A 27,299-nucleotide genomic window follows, 5' to 3' on the forward strand; every position below is an offset into this window, starting at 1 on the left:
GTAAACAAACATGCATCCCGTGAGGAAGAAAAACAAGGACAAGCAGAGAGTGTTAGGATGAGACTGAAAGGGTGAGGCTCCCGTTGGAGTCCAATCACCCAGTCCCACATGCTGGGCTCCCAATATCTCCGCAAAACTATAAAAGGGCCTTCACCCAGGACCTTCTTGTGAATAGCTGGAAACCTCAAATAAATGAGCATTCTGTTGCTTAGTTTTCAATGAAAAACTTTCCCTAGCAGCAACATTTCTGGACCTCTAGCCTTAAGACGTTTACCTTTAATATATTTTAACGAGTAAATGATAACAGAGCTGGCCACAGTAACTATGGAGATGCCTTGGCTTATTTCTTCCTTAACAGAGCCACACTTCTGGCATTTCTGATCATGTACTGAAGTTAATTTATTTAAAAAAGTAATTATTAGTGGCCTGGAACTCTTGTCATAATCTAAGGTATAAGCAGCTACAGTATCAGTTCACATTCAGAGTTCACATACACCTCTGTGCACAGGCTGACCATCAACAATTATTTGTCTCTGCAGAGTGGATTTATAAAAAAAAAAACAAAAAACAAACAAACAAAAAAAAACAGAAGAAAAAAACACTTATTTATGAAAAAATACTACCAATAATAAAACAAACAAAAAAACATTAATGGTAACACCTTGCAATAATGATTATAAAATCTCATTTAAACAAACTGCTCATTCAGTTAAACCTTATAACCATCCCCCATCCTATAAGGCAAGTATTAGGAAACATTCTTATTTTTTAGAATAAGAAACCTAGATCCATTGAAGAAAAAAAAAAAAAAAAAAAAAGCAACAACAAAAAAACCTACCGAAAAGATCTTCCAAATCAAAAAGTGTGAAGGCATAAAGGAATACTTTTAATGAAAACAAATTCCAATGAGTGAAAAAAAAAATTACTGAAATTATAAAACCATTATTATTCTTACTCCTAAACCCTAATTCTGATGACGTTTGGGGGATCTGTAGGTTTTGTGTTTTGGTGGTCTACGTTTGCAAATTGAAATGCCACCTCTTTGGGGGACAGACAGCACCATCATGCCAACAAAAGTGACTACTGCTGGTTCAAATTTCAAACAGAAGGATCTGCCTTGGATGAATAACATGAGATTTAGATAGTTCTTAGCTTTAATTGCTTTATGTCCGAAAAAAAATACTATAACACCAAACAGTTAGTTAATTCACTTTATAAACACAATCGAATCACGTTATAGAGAATAGGAGGAAACATGTGACTATGTTGTCTTTTCTTACTTTTTGTAAAAACTATTCTGTGATTTCTCATAAAGCATGTAAAAATAAAGCAATAAATTATCAGTTAGAGTGCCTAAATTTAGTATTATGGCTCCTCTAGCCTAAAGTTGTTAAGATTATCTTCCAATGTACTAATCAAGCAAAAAATAGACCAAACTTAAGTCATGTAGTTCCTTAATATTTTTCCCACATTTCTGATCTCACTGAAAATGTTCTGCCTATTTATAGGAGATACGTTGAAAAATTTAGCTAGTCCCTCAGTAATTAGCATAGGGTCATTTTAGACCATATATTACTCCTTAACAACCAGCCCCTGGGTAGCTGGTGAAGAAGTCTGCTTCTGCAGTGGTCATGTGGTATACAATCTGGTCCTTCATTTTCATCTAATTTCTGCTCACCTTTTATAGCTCAGTCTTCAGTACCTACTCCAGAATTTATAAAACAGCACTTCTAGGTGACTCCTACTATTCTTTGCATATCTCTATTCCTGTACACACCACATCTGTGCATCTTTCTGCCCACTCCCACCAGACCAAAGTTTCTTAAAAGCAGGGACTATGTCTTAACACATCTTAATATTCCCAATGCCAGAAATTTAACAATGAATAATGAAATCTACAACATTAATTAGAAACCAAAATTTTAAATGATGGTTGGGAAAGGTCTCAAGGTGATTAAGTTCCCACAAAGCAGGGCAGAAATGGAAAAGAAAAAAGGCAAGTGGCTACAGGACTGTACTTGCTAAGAGAGACACAGGGAATCTTCACTAATTGCCATGGAATGTAAGCCTCTCCTTGCACACAAACTCCATTCATAAAATATCAGTCCGAACTCAGGATTAAAACAGCCCAACTATTACAGAGGACTGACCAACTGGAACTTTGAAATAAATTTATAAAAGCATGAATAGACATTTTCATTCTTATAAGCCTAACATACTAGGTTTTCATGCATTACATTAGAAAAGTGGGAAATGAAGTATGACTGGGCAAAGCTTTAGGTATTTTGTATTCTCCCAAGTAAAAATAAATAAATATAAGCTATGGATTTTAACTTTTGTTGCCTTTTTTCTAGTACATTGTTTTTAATAAACAGAGAAGAAAAAATTTCTCTTCAGGTCTGGTACAGAAGCTTAGCTCTCAGTCATTTTAACTAAAGCTGACACCACAGAAAAAATTTACCTGAGCTCACCTTTGGTTACTTCCTGTTACCTCTTACTGGGGTAACTCCTTTAGCCACTTATAAAACAACAAAAGAAATACACAAGGCATCATTAGTTACTGCACAAGAACCATGACCTAAAGCACGTCTTCATAAGTATTAGTACATTCTACCTTCATGTGATGAAATAAAGGCAAAATTCCTTCATGCATGAGTCATTTCTTTTAAGGAATAGTAGACAATAGTGCCAAGTAACTTTTATAAAGTACTTTCTCTCTTTATCATGTGATGACAGCCAGTTCTTATCCAAACACACCCAATCTCAAGTCTTTCGCTCTCGACCTAAGTTGGGTGCAGAGGTTTCAAAATGCTTCTTCATATGTGACAATGCCACAGGTGTACCAAATCTGATAGTAAACAGTTCTTTACTTAAATGGTGACTTATTTTGGGTATTCCCCACAGATCCTGAAACGACAGTTATTTTCCAATATGAGGTGATAAGTGAAAGAGGCAAATAAGTTTTTCCAAAGATAAAATACTGGTGTTAGAAATGTGGCTTTCTCCTGGTAAAAAAAGGTACAATCAAAAGTACTTCAAAACTATAGGTACTATTTACTTCATTTCAATAATGTGTGTGTATGTGTTCCCTAATATACATGAGCATGTGACAATTTGGGTGGGAAGACTGTCACACAAAGATATCCACTTATAGCATCTGAAATCACCTAAGAGGCAGGTTTGTGGATTAAAGTTCAAAAACAAACAAACAAAAACAAAACAGAAAAACCATGGGAGGTCACACTGTGTATTTTTCAGGAATAGATGTACATGTAGGACATGCTAAACATTTAGAAGAGAATAAAGAATCTTTAAAAGAATAAAAAGCCTCACAAATTTGTGTGCCTATCTTGTGCAGGGCCACATCAATCACTCATGAACTGTGATCTGGGTGTAGAGACGGCAAAGGAGCACAAAGGTACATTCTGTCAGCCCAAAGCGTGTGACTGCTCTTCATTTCAATGTCTGGATGTCACAGCCACCATTTTAATCTAATAACTTCAACAAAAGGTCAGAACCATATTCAGGAGCTCTAAAATAACAAAATGAACAAAATAAACATAGTAGAAATTCAGGTTCCTAAGATCATACCAGGAAATACTATAAGAGAGAACAGCACGTAGGTGAGATTAGGTATTGAACACAAAACATAGAATAAAGAGTTAGGAAAAGGCAAATATTTCAGAATGTTATTTCAAAGTAAACAAAAAAGTTAGAAGGCTGAAAGTGAAAACAAAAATAAATGGTAGCACAGTAAAGTGGAAAAAAACAATGGACCAGGAGATGGAGACTTGAGGTCTAAACCTAATTTTACAATTAAGTAGCTAAGAGACCTTTAGCAAATCATCTGGAATAAATTAAGAGAATGAAAAATAACTCTAAGGTTCCTTAAAAATATGAAACACAAAATTTACACCCAACAAATTTCTTCATATTCTTCTCTAGCACGTTTTCTTGTATGGCTCTACCTGTTGACGAGTGTGCTGCTGGTTTGGGGACAGATCATTGCAGTAGAGCAGTATTTTCCTAAGTTTGTGAATTTCATTGTTATGTTCTCACTCAACAGTAAAGGATCTTACAAAGAAGTATATTTTAAGTGACATAGTGTTTTGAAAGCAGATTGTCAAAAAACTTCTAGCTTAAATTTCAATTACTCTTAATTGATAAGACATTTTTAAATGTTCTTTAAAATACCACAGAGTACCCAAAAAGAGAGAAAAATACAGTTCAGAGAAATGTACATGCCCTACATGTACATCTATTTATCAGGAACAGAAACAATTGAAAGATAACGCTTACAGTGGGGGGAGGTATGAGGCTTATGGGTCCCATCTCTGTTAGCAATAAAAATGATTAATCTCTTAATTATATTTCAAATGGAAACAACTAGTCTATATTCTCAAATCTTTAAGAAAGTAGCAAAACAGACATTAAATAGGTCTAAAACAAACAAGCAAACAAACCCTTAATTCCTTTAAATATATTTTGCTTTTAGAACTATATAAATGTATTACCTATCAGAAAACAATTTTTAAATTATTAACTGAATATAGTACATAAAAACCTTGATAGATAGGACTTCATCAAATTTAAATATTTATTCTTTAAAATAAAATGAAAAAATAAGACCCAGATTAGGAAAAAATGATTGCAAATCATGTCTGATAAAGAACTTATAATAAAACGAATCATCTATAAAAATTGAGAAAAGGGTTTGAATTTCATTTAATATATCCACAAAAATCATAAGCACATGAAAAGACACTCAACATCACGAGCCATTAGGGAAGTAAACACTAAAACCGCCATGACAGACCATACACAGCCCCTGGGATGGCTGTAAGACAAAAAGTGTAAGTTGGTGAGAATGTGAACAGACTGGAACCCCCATACATTGCTAGCAAGACTGTAAAATGGTGCAGCCATTATGGAAAAGTTTAGCAGTTTCTTAAAAAGTTTAACACAAACTTATCATACTACCCAGCCATTCCACTCCTAGGAATCTATCTACCCCGCAAAATGAAAATACATGTCCACACAATGATCCGTATGTGAATGTTTTACTCATAAAAGTGAAAAGGTGAAAACAATCCAAATGCACACCAATTGGTGAATGAATAAGTAACTATGATGCATATATATACCCTATTCAGCAACAAAAAGAAACTACTGAATCCTGCTACAAATTGGATGAAACCAAAACATTATGCTAAGTGAAGAAAACCAGTTGTGATTTTCTGTGATTCCATTTATGTGAAATACCCAAGAGGCAAGTTACAGAGCAGACCTGCAATTGTCTACAACTGGCAGGGGGAGCACAGATTAGCTATGAACAAGCACCATGGAACTACTGAAGTGATAGGAATGTTTTAAAACTAGATTGCAGTGATGACTGAACAACTCAATGAATCTACTGAAAATAGAAATCATTAAACTGCTAAAAAAGTATTTAATTAAAACTCTTACTGAAAACTAAAATTATACAGCAACAAAAATAGATTAAGATCAACTTAATGTTAATTATGCCATGATTTAATAATCATAAATAATGTTTCAGGTAATGATACAAAGAAAGAACTCAGTAACTGAAATTATGAGAATGCGTAAGGCATCGCCAAAAACCTTTACGATATGGTCTAGTACAGTACACTGATGACAAACGACAGACATAAAATACATTTATAAAGTCTTAAACCAATGAAACCTGTTTGATTTCAATAATTCTGAGTACTGGTCAATGATGTTACTTTTTAAAATCAATCCCTTCTGGTACTGGCTCTGTTGGTATTTTAGATGCCCCCACCCCCACCCCCCACTGCATCGAGCCTTTGTGCAAGATGTGCCAGATACACACAGGAATGCCAGGGAAGGCAAGAATATTTGATTAAGAAAAACAAAGTAAGAAATTTTATTTTACTGTCTCTTATTCTTTAGAATGAAGAAATACAATGGAAGATTAAAAATGACATCAGAATTGAATTCACAAATGAGACCCAGGACAACAAAGATATGATAAGAGGATAATTTAAGAACAGTGTATTTTATTTCCCCAAAGGGAGTCAATTCCTTAATTTCTTATTTTGTTAGTGCCAATGATTTATAAAATACTAAATTAAATTTAAGTGCTTCTGTTTCAAAAAATCTTTTCCTACAAGATAATAAAAATATGTTCTTGAACTAGTACGAGTTATTTATAAATACAGACTGCTTTACAATACCTCAGAAGCAAAGAGAAATGGAAGAAATGCTTTACTGTTGCTTGACTACATTACCTTCAGGAGCAACTGCAGAAGGACAAACTTCTTTGAGGAGATCTCCTAACGTATGCAACTGTCCATCTGTAGCCACTGGACGGAAAAGCTTCTGAATGAAAGGTCGTTCAGTTGTTGTCTATTTGAAAAATGAGGAAAGAATTGAAACAATTAAGTCTTTGTTGTTATGAATTACAAATCAATAAATACATCAGAAAATTAAAGTTTGCATTAGATGCCTTCAGATACAGTGTAATGAGAAGCACATATCACAAATGTGGTGTTACTGCCCCAAACGTCTAACATAAAGTCACGTAAACCTAGTGATGAGGAAACAATCGGATAAACCCAGAATGTGCAACACTCTAAAGACAACCAGCCTGGATTCTTCAAAAAAGTTTCCAAGGGGGAGAAAATTGGAACTGTTGTAACAATATAATCAATAAAAAACATTAAAAAAAAAAAAAGTTTCCAAGGTATTAAAAAATAAAACAATATAAAAACATTAAAAGAGACTGAGAAGATATAACAATACAAAATATAAACCTTGACTAAATACTGGATTGGAGAAGAAATTTTAAAATTCAGCTATAAAAGACATTTTTGGAATAACAGGAAGTGAGGAATAAACATTAGATAATTTTATTGAATTAATGTCAAATTTCTTAGGTGTGATAATGTTTATGAGACAATATCCTTATGATTAAAAAATTTATGTTCAAGTGTTTAGGGGTGAGGTGCCATGATGTCTGCCTGAAACTTACCTTCAAATGGGAAGAAGAGAGAAGGGAGAGGAGGGGAGGGGAGGGGAGGAGAGGGGAGGAGAGGTTTTAAGTGCAGACATAGACTAAAACGTAAGAAAACAGAGACGTGATGTAAGCATGAGAGCTACCTTTCCCAGCTTTACACTGAGCATTCGGTGGGCACATAATGTTAAAAATGATATTTGAATGATACATTTGAGTGTTGTGGCAAGTATGAAAAAAATTTTAGAAAACAAAAACCTTGATCATTAATATGTATTGAATATATAATGCATTTCATTCCAATAACTGAACTCTATTTTTTAAGAGTATGATCAATATACTTCAATTTAGGAAGCTCATGATTTTCACACGGATGAAACAGAGAACAATATCATGCAGAATCAAGGACTAACTATGTGAAGATAATAAAGATCAGGGGACTTCAGAGAAGGCTATGAATAGGGGGCCTGAAGTAATAATTTAAAATAGCCACCACCCACTTCGAGCTTTCTATCTTCCAAGCAATGAAGAGGCTTTTAAGACTTTTTAGCAAAGGAAGTGACGTGATGAAAGACGCTTTTTTCCTGAAGGTTAATGGAAAGCAGCACTGTCTACAATGACTTGGTTAAGAGGTAACACCAGGATGACCGGTGAGAGGCTGTTTGAATAGTGCAAGCCCATGTGTTGACAACCGGCTGTGTCGGCGGAAAAAGAGGGGCAGGACTGTACCTCCAATTAAAAAAAAGCTACAATGTATCATCCTTGTCTCATCTGAAAATACCAAGGTTTTTAGCCAAAGTCCAAGAAATCGTTTCAAGATTCAATCTCCCCCTACTTCGTGACAAAATTGTGAGATATAATATATAGTGACTAGAGTATTATAATATATAATAAAAAAATATACCAACGGGAAAAGCCAACTAGTCTCAGCTACATTATTAAAATCTAGAAATTCTCTTCTACCCACATTCCTAGAAGAACAGCCTGTAGTTTTTCTGTACTTGTTTTTCTACTCTCTCCCAAATCTGAGAAGTTGTAATAAAGGTGTAACAATCTTTACAATGATGCAATTTGCTTGAGGGGTGCAGGGAAGCCCCCGTATTATTAACATATTCTAAATAAATTCTGTAGAATGGTAACCAAGAAAACTCTCAAGAAAGGAAAGTGCTGTTTCTCATATAACAAAAATATTGTTTTAAAATATAAAGATCCAGCCCTGGCCAGTGTGGCTCAGTGGATTAAGTGCCAGCCTGTGAATCAAAAGGTCACTGGTTCAATTCCTGGTCAGGGCACACGCCTGGGTTGCGGGCCAGGCTCCCAACTGGGGGCATGCAAGGGGCAACCGAGCCATGTATCCCTTACACATCAGTATTTCTCTTCCTCTCTTTCTCCCTCCCTTCCCCTCTAAATTAATTAATTAAAATTAAAAAAAGATCCAAATAACCCAATCAAAAATCTAATAAACATTTTGTTTAATACTGATCACCGCACCTTTAAAAACTTATACTCTTATTTTAAAAATTTATTATGCTTAAAAAGAGAAATTAAATGTCTGAGTAAGTCACATCAAATATGGAAAACACTCAATTTGAGGAGTTACCCTTAAAACAAAAGCACTCCAGACAGATCATACATTCTAGTACAGTTTCTGAAAGGCCATGGGAATGGAGGGTAAATTCACACAAATTTCTCAACAAATCTCATCAAAACTAAATTGGAGTTAGCAGAGAATATTAAATTATGCTAAGAAATATTTAAAAGCTATTTTCCTTTTAAATATATCAAGAATTGTAGAAATACAGAAAGAACACGAATTCTTTAAACTCTGATTTAGTATACATGAAACCAGTCAATGCTAACAATATCCAGAGTAATGTGAATCTTAGTCTGACAGACAAGCCACTATAACAGGAATATAGCCAATACTTACTTAATCTAGCCATTTATTTGTAAATATGCAAACTATTTCAGTGACTTCCAAGAAACAGTATTACTCTCTCGTGAGAAATAATATGACTTCGTAAAGTCATCTTTGAAACTGCCCTTGTTATTTAAAAAAAGTGTTAGTCATTTCTTAAATATATCAAGTGGAACATAAAATTGGGGTGCTACTGGCTTGCTGTTCCCCATCTCTCCTTTAATCATGAGTCCTCATCAATGAAATAATAACTTTTTCCTATATGAAGAAGTTATGTTGTTGATATTAGAACTACATTAAACAGAAGCAGAAACAAATTTGTAAAAATTTTAAGTTAAATTTATAACATTCAGTAAACCTTACATATATTTTCTTAAACTGACAGTTCAAGAGTGACACGAATTCTTACAGATGATGTGTGTTACAAGTACAAATCAATGCAGGCTAATCATGAAATTATTAATTTTATATCTGAGAAATAAAATAAAGGGAAAAGTTCTATTTCCAGTACAGTGAAATAGGTTAGCCAGAGTTGATAAAACAGAAAATGCTGACTTTCTATAGCACACAATGTATGAACTTGAAGACTAACAGGCACAGGCACATCGCTAAGATCAAGTTTGATTCTTATGAGTTACATAAGATACATACTGTAACAAAAAAATACAAGGCAGTTAAAGAGCATAAGCTTTGCAGCCAAAAGAACTAACTTAAAGTCCAGGTTCCGTCATTTATTATAGGACCATAGCCACAATTACTTAACTTTCCTGAACCTCAGTTCCCTTATGCATGAGTGTAAATGGAGATAGTATGTACATTGCAGAGTTTTTGAGATAAAATACATGCACAGCAAAATCATGCTACACATGACTTAACCACATGTCCTAAAACACAGATCACCATCACCATGGTCAACAGTTTTAACACTGTAATGGTTATTTTAACTTAACACCATCCCAATTTAGCAGACTCATTTTATTTCCTTTTAGTTTCAATCTATTTTCTCTAAGTTCACTTGTCTGTATACAATTCAGCTCATGTTGCTAATGTACTTTTGTATGGCAAAATAAAAGAAGGCAATAATTTTAGGACTATATTTAAAACTAGTCTAGAAATTAACAGTCAGAGAAAGATTTATAAAAGGAAATATTAATAAACTGGATCTCATCAAAATAAAAAAAAACTTCTGCAAAAGATCCTGTGAAGATGATGAAAAGATAAGCCACAGACTAGGACAGAATACCTTTAAACCACATACATATACAAAAAATTCTAAAAATACAACAGTAAAAAAAAAAAAAGAAAACCCACCAAAGAATTCAATTCCAAAATGGGCAAAAGTAGGTAGACGTCCGGCAAAGATGGTGGTGTAGGTAAATGCAGTACTCAAATCCTCCCACAACTACATCAAAATTACAACTAAACTACAGAACAACCATCATTCAGAATCCCTGAAATTTAGCTGAATGAAAGTCCTGCAATCAGAGATTTAAAGAAGCAGCCACAGAGACTGGTAGAAGGGACTGGCCCACACCCATGTGTGGCAGATAATAAATGGGAGGGATATTTTGGCTGGAAAGGTCACTCCTGAGGAGCAGAGGGTCCTAGCCCCACACCAGGACTCCTAACCCACCGTCCCAGGGCCAGGAAGAGAAGTCCTCATAAATTCTGGCTGTAAAAACCAGCAGAGATTGTGGCTGAATGAGATGTAGGGATTTTGGAGTCCTAGTCAAATCCTCTGAAAGGGCATGTGCATGGACTTACTCAGACTCCCCCTCTCTGAGCTCCAGTGCTGGGGTAGCAGTTCAAAAGGCAACCAGGATGTACAGAGAGGAACAAAAGTGTCTGGCATCAGGGCAAGAGATGGAGGAACAGCTTTCTCTGAGACAGAAGTGCTGGCAGGAGTCATTGTTCCTTTTCTGAGTCTCCAACACTCCCACAGAGCTGGCAGGCAGGCGCTGTATCTCGGACTCCATCAACCTGGCTATCTGTTTGGTCTTCCCTGGTGATTCGCTGAGACTCTGCCCACCCAAACTGTTTCCAGTGGCTTTTTCATACAAATGGCTTGTCTTGGCTCATGCTTTAGACTTTCCAAAAATCTCTAATAAGCAGCATCTGGCTTCAGGATGCCCCATACATCACAATAAATGGCCCCAGGCCTGGCACTAGCAGCAGCCGGCCTTGGCTCTCAGCTTGGCCTTGCCGAAGTACCTCCAAGCCCAGCATGAGTAATAACCAGCTGCAGATCACTTTGGAGCTCAAGCCAGGTGGATCTGGGCAGAAGAAAGGCGAAGGCTGACCTTGGCTTGCACCCCCCAGGAGACCCCAGAGTCAGTGCACCAGATGGGCAGCTTCAGTCTGTGGTGAAGCAGCACCCAACCAACTCCACAAGTGACACACTCAAGGGGTGGATGCAGTGGGTACCAGAGCCCCAGTGATGTTAGTCCTGCTCCATGAGGTGGGCCTCTGCACAGCTGATCCTCATGATGTTCAGAGGTCAGTGATCAGTCAGTCCTTGCAGCTGATCAACCTGGACACGCAAATAGCAATCAAGGCTCACTACAGGAGGGTGTACACTGCCCACACGTGTGGGGTGTGCACTGGGAGTGCCCAGCTTGGGTGATCCTGGAGGCTGTGCCACCACAGAACACCTACCGATCTACCATGCACAGGAAATGTAGCAGCTCTACCTGATACAGAAAAACAAACACAGGGAATTGCAAAAATGAGACAAAGAAACATGTTCCAAATGAAATAGAACAAAACTCCAGAAAAAGAACTAAACAAAATGGAGACAAGCAATCTACTAGATGGAGAATTCAAAATACCAGTTATAAGGAGCTCAATGAACTTAGTGAAAACTTCAACAGCATAAAAAAGGACCTTGAATCATTAAAAAGAACCAGTCAGAAATATAAGATACACTAACTGAAATGAAGAATGATTTACAGAAAATCAACAGCAGAGTAGGCAAAACCAAGAACCAAATCAGCGATTTGGAATATAAGGTAGCAAAAACATCCAATCAGAACAGTAAAAAGAAAAAAAGATTTTAAAAAATGAGGATATTGTAAGGAAACTCTGGAACAACTTCAAGTGTATCAACATTTGCAGCACAAGGGTGCCAGAAGAAGAGAGAAAACAAGAAATTAAAAACCTATGTGAAAAAATTAATGACAGAAAACTTCCCTAACCTGGTGAAGGAAATAGACAGATGAGTCCAAGAAACTCAAACAAGATGAACACAAAGAGGCCCATAATCAAGACACATCATAATTAAAATGCAAAAGGTTAAAGACAAAGAGAGAATCTTAAAGCAGCAATACAAAAACAGTTAGTTACCCACATGGTACCATAAGATTGTCAGCTGATTTCTTAACAGAAACTTTGCAGGCCAGAAGAGAGTGGCAAAAAATATTCAAAGTGATGAAAAGCAAGGACCGACAACCAAGATTACTCCATCATTTAGAAAAGGAGAACATATAAAAAGCTTTGCAGACAATAAAAACCTAGAGGAGTTCATCACCATCAAACCAGTATTACATGGAATGTTAGTGTCTTCTTTAAGAAGAAGAAAAAGTTTTAAATAAGAAGAATAAATATATACCTATCAACAATTGAATCTAAAAGACAAAATAATGGAACAAGCAGAAAAGAAACAGACTCATAGATACAGTATTCCCTCACTTATCGCGGGTATTACATTCTAGACTGCCCCGCGATAGGTGAAAATCCACGAAGTAGGAACCTTACAATTATTTTAGCATTTATATATATTCTAAGGCTTTATAAACCTTTCCCACACACTTATAAACCGTTTCCAGTCCCTTACTAACCTTTCCCACTCCCTTATTAACCTTTTCCACACTTTTATAAACACTACTTATGTTCTTAAACATATTCTACACTCTTAAACCTACGTAACTTTAACAACATATGCATACACTACTGCAAAATCCCACAATATAGTGAAAAATCCGCGATAAATAATTAAATATAATATTTTTTAAAATCACGCAATACCGTGAGGCCGCAATAAGTGAACCGTGATATAGAGAGGGACTACTGTACAGAGAACGTTGTGATGTTGCTAGATGGGAGAGGTGTTAGGGAAATGGGTGAGAAAGGTAAAGAGATTAAGGAGTACAAATTGGTTGTTACAGAATAGTCATGTGGATGTAAAGTACAGCATATAGAATACAGTCAATAATATTCTAATAATGATGTATGGTGTAACACAGGTATGAGATTTATACAGATGATCACTTAGTAAATTACGTAAAGTCTAATCACTGGCATGTACACCTGAAACTAACATAATATTGTATCGGGTTGACCAAAAAGTTCATTTGTTTTTTCCTGTAGGATGGCTTTAGCAGTGCTTAGTTATCTTTAACTTCATTTGAAACAATTTTGTTAGATTGTACTGTCATATCAGTGTGAGTTAAAAAAAAAACTTATCAAAACTAGTAAATTTTTGTATAGCCATTTTAATATTGAAGATGGAAGAAAATATGCAACATTTTTGGCATATTATGCTTTATTATTTCAAGAAATGTAAAAATGGAATTGAAATACAAAAAAAATTTTGTGCAGTGTATGGGCAAGGTGCTGTGACTGATTGAACATGTCAAAAGTGGTTTGTGAAGTTTTGTGCTGGAGATTTCTCACTGGATGATGCTCCATGGTTTGGCAGAATGGCTGAAGTTGACTGCAATCAAATTGAAATATTAATTGAGAACAATCAACGTCCTACCACGCTGAAGATTGCTGACATGCTCAAAATATCCAAATCAATAAAGTCATTGGTGAAAATGAAAAATGTGTCTTTTATTTTACAAAAAAACCCATATGGACTTTTTGGCCAACCCAGTATGTCATCTGTAATTGAAAAATAAAGAAGAGATTTAAATTTTTAAAAATGGGCAAATGACAGACATTTCACCAAAGAGGATATACAGATGGCAAATAAGCACATAAAAAAAAATATATTGATACATCATTAGCCACTAAGAAAATACAAATTAAAACCACAATTCAGTATTTCTACAAAACTACCAGTATGCTGAAGATTAAATAATTGTAGTAACACCAAATACTGGTGAGCATATGGAAAAAGTAGTTTAAATTTATTTATTTATTTCTTTCAGAGAGAGGGGAAGGGAGGGACAAAGAGAAGGAGAGAAACATGGATTGTTTGTCTCTCACACATCCCCAACTGGGGACCTGGCTCACATGCAGGCATGTGCCCTGAACAGGAATAAAACCAGGGACCTTTTGGTTCCCAGGCTGGCACTCAAATCACTTAGCCACACCATCCAGGGCTGGAGAAAGTAGTTTAGTGATACGGCTGGTGCAAATGTAAAATGGAACAGTCCCTCTAGAAAACGTATGGTAGTTTCTTACAAAACCAAACATGAATTTACTATATTACCTAGCAATTGTACTACTGAGTATTCCCAGACAAATGCAAGTTTATGTAAAAAAAAAAAAATAACCCCCAGACTTGTACATGTATGTTCATATCAACTTTACTTGGAATATCCAAAAACTAGAAACAATCCCAATGTCATTCAATAGGTGAATGGTTAAACTATCAGTGGTATATTCATACCACGAAATACTACTCAGCAATAATCATTTCAAGACTTACTAATACATGCACCAATTTGTATGGAGCTCAACAAAATTACATTGCATAAAAAAGGCCGAACTCAAAAGTTACACACTGTATGATTCTATTTATATAACATTAGTAAAATGACAAAATGTTAGAAATGAAGAACAAATTAGTGGTTGTCAGGGGTTAGGGAGATGAGAAAATGAGGGAGGCAATATAGGTAGCTGTGGATCTAAGAGGGTAGCCTTTGTAATGGAACAAAACTAATAAAATATGAGAAGGATTTGTGGATTGTATTAACGTCAATTTCCTGGTTATGATATACTATATAGATGATGTCATGAATGAGGAAAACTGAGTGAAGTGTACACATATCTTCTTGCATTATTTGTTACAACTGTATATGAAGATTATACGTTAATCCATGTAAAGCATTTAGAACAATGCCTAGCACGTAGTAAATGCTCAATAAGTGTTGTTACTGTTCTTATTAAATGTAACCTGACACTCAATAAAAATTTATTAAATACTAGTATTTTGTATTGAGTTGTGATACAAAATACAGAGGATTTTAAGAAGATAATATACTCACTTTGTAGTCACCCTGTCACTACATAATATCAGTACTAATTTTGTTATTTTGGTCATATATATTGTATCATAATATAATATGAATTAGAAATGTGGTTTTTGTTAAAAATGACAATTTTTAGCTAGAAGGATATGGAGTCATTGACCACAAAAAGGAGGAAGAATCACATCGGACAGTAAAAGGGGATTCTATTCACTGAAACAAAGTGGTTAAAAGTTATGAAAGAGGAGGGTGGGGTGGGAGCCTGAGCTGGGAGAAGGCAGCTAGTGAGCAGGCAAGAGGCAAGGTCTGTGTGAGAAGCAGGTGAGCAGGAAGGCAAGATGCAGCCACCTTCCTCACCAGCTAGCCCACAGTGGTTTGTTCCCTTCCTCAGGAGTTTGCCAATGCCTGGTCCAACCCAAACCCTGTCCCCAAATGGCGAGAACAATGACTACATCATCCAGGATAATGGACCGTCATTCTTTTCCGGAAGCACAGGTGTGCGGGGAGCAGTCCTACAGCTGGGGAATGGCGGACAATGTGTATTATACCTCAATAACCCAAGAGACTATGAACAGACATGACATCATTGCATGGATTAATGACACAGTATCTTTAAACTACACAAAAGCAGAAGAGCTTTGTTCGGGAGTGGCCTATTGCCAGGACATGCTCTTTCCAGGCTGCATCAGTTTGAAGAAAGTAAAACTTCAAGCAAAGCTGGAGCATGAGTATATTCACAATTTTAAACTTCTGCAAGCATCATTTCAGAGAATGAATGCTGATAAGATAATTCCAGTGGAGAAGCTAGTGAAAGGGCATTTCTAAGACAACCTGGATTTCATTTAGTGGTTTAAGAAATTCTATGACACTAACTAGGATGGGAAGGCGTATGATCCTGCAGAATCACGACAAACGCAAGATGCAATTCCTCGCCCACCGACCCTGGCAAACAGATCTTCAATGTGCTAAAAAAGACACTACGCAAACTTCCCGATAGTGCAATTCCCCAACAGCAGAAGCAGCTAAATCAAGTCCAGCATCTAAACCAGGATCCACAACTTCTCATCCCTCATCAGCCACAAGGGCTTCATCTAGCACCTCAGCATCCAAGTATGATAAAGATTTGGGAACACAGGTCATGGAGCTTAATGAACAAGTACATTAATTAAAACCTTCCCTCGAAGGAGTGAGAAGGAAAGGGATTCCTTTGGAAAGCTGAAAGAAATTGAGCTACTCTGTCAAGGGCAGGGGCAGGAGAACATGAGCCTCATGCAGTGACAAATGGACATCCTCTGGCTCAGACAAGCACAAGGGCCACCAGAAGAGCCCGAAGCCGAGGAGCAAGTCGATGAACAGCAGCCCCAGTGGCAGAAAGAGTACTGACCCGTCTTGGCAGCTCTTGACATGTCCATTTTGCATAGGAACTTTTCTTCTGGAGAACCAGAACACATGAGGCCTCAAGAGCAACAGAAATCAGCAGTTCCTATTCTGCTGATAACATCAACGCACTGCCACATACATACGCCAGCCACTGCACTAAGTCCCCTTTTCCTTTGCCAAAACACATAGCAGTTGGCCATTTGGCGGCCCACCTGAGGGACATCATGGTGTCACATGACTTGAACTTCACCACATGGCCGCGTGGCTGTGTGAGTTGGTTCTGCTTTCTTCATTTCTTTCCAGAACAACTCTCCCCACCGCATGACCACCACCAACACCCCCTTTTTATCCTGGTGTGAAACAATAGTAATTTGATATGTGGTATTTATATTGGCATTTCTCAAGCCCATGTCACTAAAAGTCACACACATTTGTGGTTCTTTGATGTTTGTAAGTTTAACCCGTGAACATAAATTTGGTAAAATAATGAACTGGAACAAAGAAAAAAAGTTATGAAAGATAAAAACATAAAAATTCAGAAAGGATATCACCTTATGCCCAGTGTTGCATGATGTTTCACTGGGTTGTGAAACTTACAATGGCCTTAATTTAAAGGCAGGGAAGGTTGTATGTGTGTTTATGGTGGTACTTGTGTGTCCTATTGATACAACAAGCAAAACCTGATGATGATAAGGGGCCCAGTTTGTTAAACAGCTTGAATAGAGTCATCCTAGTAATAGTACCCAGGTTCAGGAGCTCCAACCAATGACCTGAAGCACTGTAAACTGAATCCACAATATCATTTATTCCATTCTATTCTTAGTTGGCCTGAAGAAACAATTACATCGATAGTCTATGTATGCTGTATTTTTCCAGGTGTAGCAACAAGTTTTTATATCATTAGCTACTTTTTGTGTAGGCTTTGCTTTTTTAAGTACTCTGAAATAGGATAATTTACTACTTTTATAAGTAAAACTTATTTAATTCCCAAGAGTTGCTTAAGTATATCAAAGAGTTCACTTGTTAGATTTGTAGGTGTTTTCAATTTTTTAACACCCTACCCGAGGATATTGTTTATTGATATTAGAGACAGAGGACGAGAGAAGAAGTGGGAGAGAGAAACATTCATCTGTTGCCTCCTATATGCACCCTGAACAGGGGTCAAACCCACAACCTAGGTATGTGCCCTGACCAGGAACTGAACCCTCAACCTTTTGTTATTTGGGAGGATACTCCAACCAACTAAGCCACCCCGCCAGGGCTATAGGTAGTTTTTAAAAAATCAGCTATACTGAACTATAAATGAAATTGTCAATGTCTATTCATTTATCATTAAAGAAACTAATTAGATTTACAGATTTATTTCATTACATAAGTAGTACTATGCATTTTAGAATAATTAAATCTGGAAAAGGAATGAATTAAGAAATGTTAAAAGTGAAAAAGATTGCTCTAATTTTTATACAAAAATTACTATAACTGGCAAAAATTGAATTGAAAGGCCTTAGGAAAACTAGATTTTACAATGTACAAGTCTAATAAAATGTAAATAATTGTAAGCATGCTGTCCACGCACAAAAGCTACCTCCAATATTAAAAACCCTACCAATTACTAGGGCTATCAAAAACCAGTGTATTTTCACTTGACACACAATTTTAAAATAATGAACTAAATGTATTATATTTGAAAAGCTTTATATAATAAGTAGTAAAAGCTTCATTAATACCAAAATGGTGACAATCATGAACACCATAAAACTTTTCTAATAGATCCTTATTAAAGAAAACAAAACCACACTTACTTTATTCTTGAGAATAATGTAGTTGCTGGTATTCCATTAATAGTGGCGACAGGCATTACAATGATATAAAAATAAATAAATTGCAATGAAGGATATTTTATTTCTTACACTAAAAATACATTTGAGATTTCTTGTAGCAAAAGCATGCACATAATAACAGAAACTATTAACCCATATATAGCTTGTGTTAAAACAAAAATAAAACAAACCAACAAACAACGAAGTTCATGCATAGAGACAACAGAATGATGGTTGAGGAGTAATAGGTGAACTGTTTTTGTTTCAACAGACTGAAAAAGATTTTAAAAAGGACTAACCTTACTACAGTCTATGATATGAATTGGAATTGGTGAGAGACTGGAGAATTGGGGAGTCCCTTTAGTTAGCTTGAGAAATAATGAGGATATGAACTTACACGGTGGCAAAGAAAATGTAGAGAACAGATACAAGGGACGTAAATAAATGATGTGACCTGAAAATAGTTTTGTTTCATTGATTCATTCATTTGTTCATTCTTACTTTAATCCATCTCTTTTACTGAATGAAATACTTGTTAGAGGTACTCAGCAGAACAATGAGGAACGTTTCTGCCCTCCCAAAGTTCTCTGACCAACCCTAAGTAGCTCCTTTAATCTAGCAATTTAAAAATTAGTCCCACTCCCTAAGTGTTCACAGCCGCCATCCAGAACCACATCCTTTCATATTCTTTCTGCCTCCTAGCCTGTTCCCAAATCTCCCAGTTTCTGATCACATCTTCCTTTCTTCACTACGGTTCCACCCCACTCTCTTGGCAGCATTCCAGCTCTCATCTCTGGCTTCACTTCTTTGATTCACTTCCTACTTCCTATTTTGTGTTAGGGCTGATTTCATAACTTCTAGTCTAGCCAAACCCTGTGTTCTTTGCAACTAGGCACAGTCCTTATGGCTGCCTCCTGTCCCCCAAACAGCCCAGCACTGAGTCCAGCTATTAAAAACAACAACAAAAAGTATTATCCCAATAGTATCCTGGTTCAGGGTCTCTGACTAATGACCAGAGAGGGCAGGGGTAAATTATATCATAAATCTTAATTCATTAAGCACTTACTGAGCCCTTACTAGGGTATCACTATGCAAGGATGAAGAAAGCACACATAAACAAATCATTGTAATACAGTGTTCAGTTATAACAGAAATATGTACAAAGTGCTAAGAGAGGAAATTAAAAAGCCCAAATGCACACACACACACACACACACATTTCTTTTCTCTGAATCTCAAGCACAAAATTTAATTCTGGACTTTTGGGCAGCTAGAGCGAAAACAAAAATACCCCCTCCCCCAAATCATAACTGGTTACATAATTTCATTTTCTAAGAGAGGAAGAGGTACCATTAGGTACACAGTAAAATATGCTAAGTGTGGTAGAATGTAATGTATTAAAACAGTAGGGAGTTTCAAAAGAGGATGAAAACAAAGGCAGGCATATAGAGGGTCTTCAACATTTCAACTTAAAATAGATAATATTTTAAAGAAGAGAAAGAGGTAAGGCCTTTCAGGTATAGTTCGGCACCAATCCTTCCCTTTCATAAGCTGCCCCCTACTAAAGTATTCCGAGGGCTGCTGGAATGTAATGGTGCTGTGAGAAATTAGTGGGTAAGGGAAGAAGAGTGGGCTAAGAGTTTAGCATGTAGACCTTGTAATGTCAAACATAGTGGGGGATTAAGAAAGGCTTGGTTAGGATCCTAACTCACAACACGACTGATTGTGTACCTAGGGCAAATTACATCAATCTCTGGGTGTCTGCTACTGAATTTGAAAAATGGGAACAATGTATACCTTTAAATGACTGCTGTGATAATTAAATAAGATGAGATCCATAAAACATCTTATGCAACAAGTGCTTAACAATGATTAGCTCTTTTCATTCCTCCCTTTTAAACCACTGTTAAGTGTGGAACCACTAACAAAGAGAATGAAAAATAATTGTTATTCAACCGTCAGTTCCCTTTGAAGTCTTGTTAATTAGAATAAATATGTGGCACAAATAAAAACAGGGGTTTACACAGGATATGCTCCCAGACTTTACCAACAGATACATGATATATGCTTCAAACTGTCACATGCACATTTGGTCTAAGATATATTCATGCATGTTAAATTTTGCACCACATGCTATTCAAAAGAAGCCTCATATTAAAATTAGCTTAAGAATATACACCATTACAATACCTCATTAAGTAAAAAGAACAGATCATCTTCAAATGAATGCTTTTAGACCTTTACAGTAAACAGTCCTTTTGGTGGTGGGAAGTAGGGAAACAGAGGGGAGTGGGGTGGGTAGTCTGTGCCACTTAATCAAGACTACTTTTATCCTTTATGTAGGGAAATAGGAGACCTGAAAATAAGCACTTTCTGCAGCTACACTACCAGAGTCTGAAGTCCACTTTTAATATTCCCGACAACTCTAAAAAATAATAATTAACATTTGAAAAGCTGTCATTATTATAGTCAGGGACACTTAATCCTCAAAGCAGTAGTGTTTTAATTGAGACTATGATTAAATGAAAGCACCCATCAGAATTATATCCACACATCTGGTTTGAAGTTTATGTTTTGTCTTATTTAAATTGTTATATTTATTATAACTCTGTCTAGACAATGCCAAATATATTTTGTCCCATAAATAGTTAAGGTAAATTTTCTTCAAATACAGCCAACAGTTTGTGTCTTCTTCATATCCTTTCATTGAATAAAATGTGTTACAGGGAAGCACCATTTTCCTTTTGGTCAAGATTGAGATCAATCTGGTGCTGTTTATGAGGCAAATTATAAAACAAGTTCATTGCTTTACATTTTTTATATGAAATTATTAGTAGAGTAGCCAAATGAGAAGCTTCCTATATAAGTGCTGGATTGATGTTTTTAGAAATAATTATCTAACTTCTTCTAAGGTTTCTTTAAAAAGGTTTCAAAATCATACCAAGGAAATTAGTTTGAATTTTATTATCCATAAGAGATTTAAAATAGCTTTGCTACTTTTCCCAAGGCCACATTAAAAAGGTAGGCTAATACAAGAGTAATGTAAACAACAAACTGTTTTCTATTGAAAAATCAAAGGGCACTTTTATATATGGACAATATCTATCTTTATAGTATACTTATATAAAATAATTAAGCACTCCTTTAAAAATGTACAAATAAATCAAAGTAGCAAGAAAAAACATCGGAGTAAAAGAGGTCATGATGACCTCAGAACGAAATTCTGTTCTCTTGATGCCCAGTCAAGTGTCTTATTCACTAGAAAAGTGTTTCTAAACCTGGGTTAGGATCTGAAGAAGCTATACAAAGATTCCTAGCCCTCCGAGCATGGTTTGTGGGTTTTACGGTGAATGTTAAATAAAGTGTATAATATGGAATGTTGATCATTGTTCTGACACAAATAAATGGCCTTGGATTTGGCAATAGTTTCTTAGATAGGAAAACCCAAAAGCACAAGCAACCAAAAAACAAAATAAACAAACAAAAAAAGATGGACTTCATAAAAATTTCTGTACTTCAAAGGACACCATCAAGAAAAGCTGAAAATCCACAGTATGGGAGAAAATATTTTCAAAACATATATCTAATAATAGGTTAGTATCTAGAAGAAATAAAGAACTTTTAGAACTCAACAATAAAAAGACAACAAAATTAATGAGCACAGGAATTAGATATTTCTCTTAAGATGATGTAAAAATGGCTAGTAAGCATATGAGATGTTTAATTAGTAATTATGGAAGTACAAATCAAAACCAAAATAGTATGTCCCTCCATACCCACTAAGATGGCTAAAATTAAAATGATAGAAAATAACAAGTATTGGTAAGAATGTGGACAAATTGGAACCCTCACACATTGCTAATGAGGATTTAAAATGGTGCAGAAACTTTGCAAAAAAGTCTGGTAGGTCCTCAAAAGATTAAATAAAGAATTACCATAGTAATTCTTTTTCTGGAATAACCCAGCAATTCCACTCCTAAGTATCTAACCAAGAGAACTGAAAACACATGTCCACACACAAGTTTGTATATTGATATCTATAGCAGCACTTATTCATAAATAGCCAAAAGGTGAAAACAATTCAAATGTCCATCAGTTGGTAATGGAAAATCAAAATGTGATGTCTCCATACAATGGAATATTACCTGGCCAAGAAAATGAATATACTAAAATATGCTACAATATTGATGAATCGTGGAAATATAATGCAAGTGAAAGAAGCTAGAAATATAAGATTCCCTTTACAGAAAAATGTTCAGAATAGGCAAATCCATAGAGATAGAAGGTGGATTAGTGGTTGCATGGGCTGCAGGGAAGGGAGAATGAGGAGTGACAGTTAGTGGGCTATGGGATTTCTTTTTGTGGTAATAAAAACCTTCTGGAACTACAGCAGGTCCTTGAATAACGTAATTTCGTTATAGTATTAATGAGATGCTGGGGAACTTAACTCTTCTTTATATCAATTAGCCTATGATAAAACTGGTTTTGTTATACATTGTTTTGCTTAGAGTAAAATAACCTATCAAATATATTAAATGAGGATCTATTGTGCATAGTAGTGATAGTTGCACTAATCCTGGGAATATTCTAAAAAAAAAAAAATCAATGAAGAGTATGCTTTAAAAGAGTAAACTTTATGGTATCAAACTTGTATCTCGATAAAGCTGTTATTAAAAAGTAAATATAAGTAAAAAGTCCTCATTTGGGTGGTAGGGGGAGTGCTTCTGGGTTGAGAGCCCAGATGCATCATAGCTTGATTCATCATATATGTTAGTTTCATAAGTTTTTTAAAAACAATAATTATTTTCGAAAAAATCTTTTTAATATTTTGAAACTTTTTAAAGGAAGTCAGGAGCTCCCAAACAATAAGTAAAAATCAGAGAAATATTCCCGTCCTCATCAATTCAAAATGACACAGGGTTTTTTTTTTTTTGCAAGAAGTTGTATAGCATCATGGCAATTTTAAAGTTGTCTGTGGGAATTTAAATAATTTTGCCTTAATTGCTCAGCTAAACACATTTAAAATCCATGTTCCGACACTTAAAATGAAGCCAAAAAGTTCTGAAATTACAAAATGCTAGTTTAAAAAAGGGAAGTTTTACTAAAATAGATTCAGAATTTATTAATAAGAAATAATCTATTTAAAAAAAGTAATCTATCTTACCAAATACAGTGTCTGGATCATTAAAAAAATAATGTTTTTATTGATAAACTGCTTCCCAGATTGTAGGCTCATCGTGTCTACTGTTTCTGAGCTTTCCCAGAACCCTCTCTACCAGTCAGGATAGCAAAGGACCTTCCTCATGGTCCTACTTCTTCCTTACTAGCTCGGAAGTTCTCATTCCCACCCACATGGCTGTGACCAAAACGAGGAGGATGGACTCTGCGTAAGAGGAACTCTTCCTCTTGCAGATTCTTGAGCTAGAATCTGGAATGATACAGAAACAGTACCATAAATGCAGTCAGGGCTTACAGTACTGATATCACAGTCCAATTTTATTATTAATTACATGGCCTATCTTAGGAATTTTATTATTTATAACACAAGTCCCCATCTCCATAAAAAAAAATGAAATTTCTGGAACACAGGATATGAAGGGAGGACTGTCTACAGAATTCAAAGTAGGCTGATGATGTATCCTAACAGCATTTCATTTCAAGGTAATCTAACATCACCGACGCAGCAAGTCAAATTACAGCTTCTTTTTCATATAAAAATAGCATAAATATGTTATTTGGTACACTTTAGTGGTGATTTTTTAAATAAGGCTTTAAGAAGACTGTATACAGCAAAGATTAATTCGTGTGTAATTTAAGTGACTGTGGTGAGAGACTGAACAAGAGGCATTCTGCTCCAAAAATTCATTAGCAAAAGAGGATACAGTGTGGCTGAAAGCTATAATCACTGCAACTTATTTTAAAGTCCTCTTAGGAACCAGGTTTTAAAAGATGATAAACTCGGCCTCATGAACAGTTACCAGCCAAAGTATAAAATAAGTGAAAGAGTGTGGCATTCCAATTTAAAAGACAGTACTTGACTTAAGGAACTTAATCGTTCCTTAAGTAAAGGAATTTTACTTGTTATTGTTCCAAAAACAGCATCATTATTTCCCAGAACTAATTATAATTAAAGGAAACCTTCCTTATTACACAGAATGATTATAATAATATTTAATGTGAACACTGTTAAAATATTCCAAAGTAATAAAACTATTCATTTACATGTGCTATGACTTAGGAAGTATGGAAGTACAAAGTTTAAAAAACTTAAAAACAATGACGTGGTAGGGAGAAAAGCAAATTTGTTAGTTCTACTACATTAAGGATTTCTCAAACAACATAGAAACCAGAATTCAAGTTACACTTTGATGTGTAGATCCTTTTGAAAGCTACTCTACCCCGTTTTATATGAAGCATCTGTAGCTAAAATGAACACCTAGTGAAGAGTACAAATGCTGCATTACATAAGCAGACGTCAGAACTGTCGCAAGCTGACTCTAAGTTACTTTAAACATGTACATTCACAGAGTCAGAAATTAGCTATAGCTTACTTCTGAGAAGTAACAGATAATTACCCTCATCATGATGAAAGGGATTCTAAATGTAAGCTAATAGAGGTATTTTTCCTTCAGCAAAGTTCTGCTTTTAAAAGTAAACTTCAAAACTTTAATTAAAATAGGAAATGTTTTACTATGTAGTAAAAACACTTCAGATTAGTGAGGCAGAGAAAAGGAAGGACTCTGTAAAGGAGGAAAGGTGGAACAAAAGATGGAAATAAAGGAAGGAAGACTAAAAGGATACCGAAATATATTATTTCCTTCAAATGCCAAACTAGCAAGAGAAATTCTTTCCTTTAAAAAGAAATAAATGATGTGTCTTTTATCTATGCTTTGAAAAACTTACACAAAATGTTAACAAGCACTACCTTGGATTTCTGAGTCTTTAGCTTTGAAAACATGCTGTTTCTTTAAATACATGTCAATTTTCTACATTTCAAATGTAATTTCCACACAATGTTTTGAGGCCAAGTTTAATACGGTGTAAAACGTGGTTAAATGAAGTTCAATAATAAGCAACACACATTAGTTTGATTTCTCAAAGTTTCACACACATCATCACCTCAGTCACAGATCTAATATACAAATCACTCATCGGTGAACTCATTTGAAATCTTTAGCTGATTAATTCATAATTCCACAAGTAGTACAATTTTAATTAATTTATGTTTGGTACATAACTGTGTCACAACATTAGCATGCAGACAGGTGACTTTCATGAAAAGATCACACCCAAGGTAGACATATGGTCTACTCAAATATGGTTTCCAAATGTAGGTCCAATTCTGTTGAACTTAATTATGATCAGATTCATCATTCTATTAATAAAGCCCTCAATCCCTATGCCCCCTCAGCAATACACTCAAACAGTGGCTCTTTGAACCAGCACTGACCCTCCTTTAAATTTATAGCTGTTTTTGAAGCAGACCTTTGAGCGATACATCCTGTTTAAGACAAGATATACAGTACTCTGTAAAATGCTCCCAAGGCATCAAAGTAAGATAATACAACTGAATGTTTAAACTAGGCTATATTTCTTAACTGAGAATTAACATTTAATATATCAGATTCTGCAAAAGAAGCACCCTGACTAAAGATCTGAGGAGTTACAAATATGTATATCAATATTTGTATGTAATATGAATATAATTGTAATACACAATCAATATCTCTATATATACCTGTATTTATATCATCTCTTTAGTACTTACCTTATTATTATAAACAATCTGTATGGATCAAAGAAACAAGTATTATACAACCCCCTACAAGACCTTAAAAATTGAAAACAAACCAAAACAAACCAAGTATAACCCAACAACTAAGATAAGACATACTTCATCGAAGAGTATGATACCAAATATGAAATGCCAAACACAGTTTTCCAGGATCAGGTCAGAAATAAAGAATAGGATATTGGCTTTTGTATTTTAATTGTTTTTTCCTTCTAATATTCCTAAATAATCATCCTGTATATTACCTACTTGAAATTATTACCAAGTAGTTACTTTAAAAGCATGAGTAATTAGACCAAAAGCAACTCTCATATTTACCCTAAAGAAGGAACCACTACTAAGAATCAAAGCCTAGTAATTCTGTTCTTAACAGACAGGTGTTGTGTGTTCTGGCATGTTATATGAAAATCATTTATGAGAAGGACAGAAAAAAAATCAGAAGGTAGTTTTCACTATTGGAATAGATAAATGAGTAAGCAAATTTTCTAACACCATGAAATTGTCAATACATTAAATGACCACCCTAAGGGGTACCATTTCTGGATGGTGGTGTTCTCTGAGATGAAAAGAAAAGAGACTGAAAAGAAAAAAAATGTGACAGTAATATAAAGAAAACAATTTGGGTCTCAGAGATCTTTTTGAATAGGAGGTTGAAGGCATGAACATTCTTTACATAGGAACCAAATTTAAGCTTGCAAGTGCCAAGACCTTATTAGGCCAGCAGTAAATCAGGAAACTAAAATCCATGTTAGGGAAAGATGGGAAGACTACGAGTCAATCATTAAAGTAGCAACAAGACTGGTTGACTGTCCTAAAGTATAAGTTATCTCTAGCATATATTGCATTGCCAGGTTGACAATTCCTCCAAGAAACTCAAATATTAACTGTAACGTGAGGTGCTTTAATAAATAATAATAAACCAAGAATTGAAAATTATTTTCTTAAGAGTTATATACTAAGATCTTATTTTGTAATACAAATACTCTTGAGTACTTAGGTATGAACAGCTCTATTTTCATTTTAGTCAACAGTTTTAAGCCATCTCACATTTTAACCTGAGTTTTGGTTAAATATCAAACTGACCAACTCAAGTCTAACTCATTTCCACTGTATCTTCTCATGGTCTCAAAGAGGTATTAAGGACAGATGAAATCATCAAAAGCAGAGAATGAGAAAGAAAACGTGTACCAACAACTGA

At 35.2% G+C, this 27,299-nt stretch overlaps 1 protein-coding gene and 1 pseudogene across 2 annotated transcripts in view; one reads left to right on the forward strand and one right to left on the reverse strand.

Moving 5' to 3' along the window:
- The window catches only part of ATG5 (autophagy related 5), a 155,727-nt gene that overhangs the window by 44,745 nt on the left and 83,683 nt on the right, over positions 1–27,299 (reverse strand). For both annotated transcript variants that reach the window (XM_090279714.1, XM_090279712.1), the window contains exon 7: positions 6,273–6,390. In XM_090279714.1, coding sequence (XP_090135840.1) covers positions 6,273–6,390 — 118 coding nt within the window. The remainder of the gene's footprint in view (positions 1–6,272; positions 6,391–27,299) is intronic.
- Positions 15,511–16,492, forward strand: LOC150007553 (microtubule-associated protein RP/EB family member 2 pseudogene; annotated as a pseudogene).

The sequence above is a fragment of the Furipterus horrens genome, unplaced genomic scaffold (assembly GCF_987537825.1).
Source record: "Furipterus horrens unplaced genomic scaffold, mFurHor1.1.pri manual_scaffold_6, whole genome shotgun sequence".
NCBI classification, from domain to species: domain Eukaryota; kingdom Metazoa; phylum Chordata; class Mammalia; order Chiroptera; family Furipteridae; genus Furipterus; species Furipterus horrens.